This window comes from Oncorhynchus mykiss, chromosome 7, assembly GCF_057628025.1.
Source record: "Oncorhynchus mykiss isolate SJ-2025 chromosome 7, ASM5762802v1, whole genome shotgun sequence".
In the NCBI taxonomy this organism is placed as follows: Eukaryota; Metazoa; Chordata; class Actinopteri; order Salmoniformes; family Salmonidae; genus Oncorhynchus; species Oncorhynchus mykiss.
In genome coordinates this window covers 58,700,480-58,703,578 of record NC_143028.1, presented here as the reverse complement: position 1 = coordinate 58,703,578, position 3,099 = coordinate 58,700,480, and the positions used below count along the sequence as shown (strand labels likewise).

General features: G+C 42.6%; 1 protein-coding gene across 1 annotated transcript; it reads right to left on the bottom strand.

Annotated features, from left to right (window-relative positions):
* Positions 1-3,099, bottom strand: cdk2 (cyclin dependent kinase 2). Its single transcript, XM_021610105.3, has 7 exons — positions 2,653-3,099; positions 2,113-2,190; positions 1,903-2,023; positions 1,207-1,377; positions 954-1,055; positions 655-858; positions 1-487 (listed from the first exon to the last, which is right to left on the bottom strand). The coding sequence occupies exons 1-7, from the start codon at positions 2,766-2,768 to the stop codon at positions 383-385; spliced, it is 897 nt and encodes a 298-aa protein (XP_021465780.1). The 5' UTR covers positions 2,769-3,099; the 3' UTR covers positions 1-382.

The following is a 3,099-nucleotide window of genomic DNA, read 5'->3' as shown; positions in this document are numbered from 1 at the left end:
TTTGGAACAAGTTTATCTTTATGTATAATCATTAAACATTTATAAAATTGGCATAACAAGTTTGATAAAATCTAAACACAACCCCTTCAATACAAATCGAATGCTGAAACAACTGGAATTTTCCAATCCATTCTCCACTCCATAACAAGCACTCATAGCTGTAAAGAAAAAAGAAAAAAAACTCACAGGACATCTAATTTATAAAACGCTGGTTTTAGCTGCTGGAATGATTTTTGGAATGGCACCCATATTTCCCTGTGATCTCTCCCATCTTCTGGACTGTACTATTCAGGTGTGGATAAGAGCTGTGGCAGTCCTTATGCTCTGAGGTCTCTCATGGAAAGACCCTGCGCTATGTATTGTCCCTGTCAGTCTGCATGTCTCAGAGTCGTAGGTGTGGCATTGGCATGGTGACGTCACGGAAGAACCGATGGACAAGGGCATTTTTTGCAGATATCCTCTTGTTTGGGTCATAGGCCAGCATTTGCTGGAAGAATAAGAAAATGTCATAAGGTACAATCTATTAAATGTTTAAATCGGCCAGTGACAGCAAAGTGTGAAGCTCTGAGCAATAATTTCAAGTGATTACATTTTATTAATCTTATTGGTACTAGCCCAATACCAAAACATCATTAATGTGGTTAGAGTTCTCACCCCAAGAAGCTCTCTCCCGTCGTCATCCAGAGGGGGCACCACTTTGGACAGCTCCTGCCGGGCCCACTTTGGGAAGGAGGGCTTGTAGTCGGGCATGGAGGTGACTCCTGGCCAGGCCGCCTCATCCGGAGTACCCAGGGTACGGAAGATTCGGAACAGCTGATCGATCTCGGAGTCACCTGGAAACAAGGCCCTCCTAGTGATCTGAAGAATGAATCGGAAAGTTTGGAGATGAAGTGACACCTTGCTTTATAAAAATGTTAAAGCTGCAAAATATTATAGCCAGACAATAAATGTACCATTTCAGCAAAGATGCAACCCAAACTCCAGATGTCAACAGCTGTAGAGTAGTATTTGCAGCCCAAGAGAATTTCTGGAGCTCGGTACCATAGAGTTACCACCTGAGAAATGTTAATACATGTTAGTTTCCCTATCATGGGCTCAAAAATGATGAGATGCTCACAGGATCATAACACAAGTGAAACACTAATATTGCTAGTCATTGACCACAGCAAAATACAGTGTGGTGTATGTATATTGTGTATGCCTCACCTCATGAGTGTAGGTGCGGACAGGCACCCCGAAGGCCCTAGCCAGGCCGAAGTCAGCAAGCTTGATCTCCCCCTGGGCATTGATGAGCAGGTTCTGGGGCTTCAGGTCCCGATGGAGAACCCTGTGGGAGTGACAGAAGGCCAGGCCCTGTAGCAGCTGGAACAGGTAACTCTGCAAACACACCATAATTAGATTCATAGGGAGACAGACAGTCATACAACCTGATAGGTTACCATATTGTTTTCATTTCAGGTGACAAAATGTATGTAGCACTGCCATACAAAATGCAGAACAGAGTTATGCTACAACCTGGTAAAAAAAACAAAACCACAACATTACACATACAGAAACATTGTGTTAGTTGGTAAATAATCAAACAATTGTCATACATGTACTTTTTACTTGGGTCTTTCACCTTGATAACAATGCACAGTAGTTAGATGATATGCCCACCTGACAAAGATCCAAGTGGAATTGAAACGTCTCAAATCACAGTGGGGGCACTGTTGTCCTGTATGGCTCAATTAAAGCATAGCACTTGCAATGTCAGGGTTGTGCATTCAATTCCTGGGGCCACCCAGGAAAAAAAAAGCTATGCTGGCGTGACTAAGTTGCTTTGGATAAAAGTGTCTGCTAAATGCATCACCTATTGTTTTTTTGGTCAGTCTAAACAAATTGCGTGTGCAGTCTGAATACCTTGACAAGTGGCAAAGCGATACCAGAGACAGAGGAGGAGTCCATGAACTTCTTGAGGTCCTGATGTAGGAACTCAAAAACCAGGTACAGTTTGTTCTCTGTGTGGATGACATCACGGAGCCTGTCGATGTGAAAGTACAGAGATATCAATGTAAGCACAATTTAACAGAGAAATCTGGTGTTTAACATAAGTAGCTCAATGGTACATACTCAACAATATTTGGGTGGCTGAGCTCTTTGAGGAGTGATATCTCTCGGATGGCAGTGCTTGGTACTCCCTCTGTTTCCCTAAGAAGGCATAATATCACACCATCATCCCATTCCTCACAAAGTCAGCCAAATGAATTTGAACATTGCATGGGGTCCATCCATTGTGTAGTGTATAACATGGTGCAGTTAATAATAACTTTTTTTTCTACATGTGTCTGGATGTGATTTCTAGTTCTAAATAGCTGGATCTACTTATGAGAACGTTACAGTCCATGTGACCAATGATAGCAGTAGCTGTCAAGACAGTGACTTGTTTTGTCGTACAAAGCTTTAAAAGCTAACTAAGCTATCCAGGTAGTTAGCTATAAACTAGCATAACATGGGCTACTTTCAAGACTCACTGGTTATCAATTCAGGTCAAGTAACTAGGTAGCGACATAGCCAAATAGGTAGCGACGGAGGAGCCAGCTACTTGCCATGGTGACAATTAGCTGGCTAACGATAGCCAGCTAACCTAGCTGTCAGTCAGACACCACTTACGTGTCTAGTCTGATTTTCTTGAGGGCAACGGTCTCTCCAGTGACTTTGTTCTTTGCCTTGTACACCACTCCGTACGTCCCTTCTCCAATCTTTTCCACTTTCTGAAATGATTCCATGTCACACAAGTTCTGTTTTGGTTAGCTAGCTAGAGAGCTATCATCTAATACAAACCGCTGTATTTTTTTAAACAAAGAAAAACGTTAGCTAACAGCAGTAGCTGCCTTAAATTCAAGCTAACGTTAGAATGCGAACTAACTAAACTTTTGTGAATAAATCTGCAACTTTGTAACGTTGCCGCCAACGTGTTTCGCCAGGAACAACTTGGAGCGGGAGCCCATCAGGATTATCACACGATAAATAAAAGGAATCAGTTAAGCGGGTTGCAACACGTTCGACTCGAAACAAAAGTAACAGAACCCGCCAGTTCCCGCGTTGTTAATGCCACGC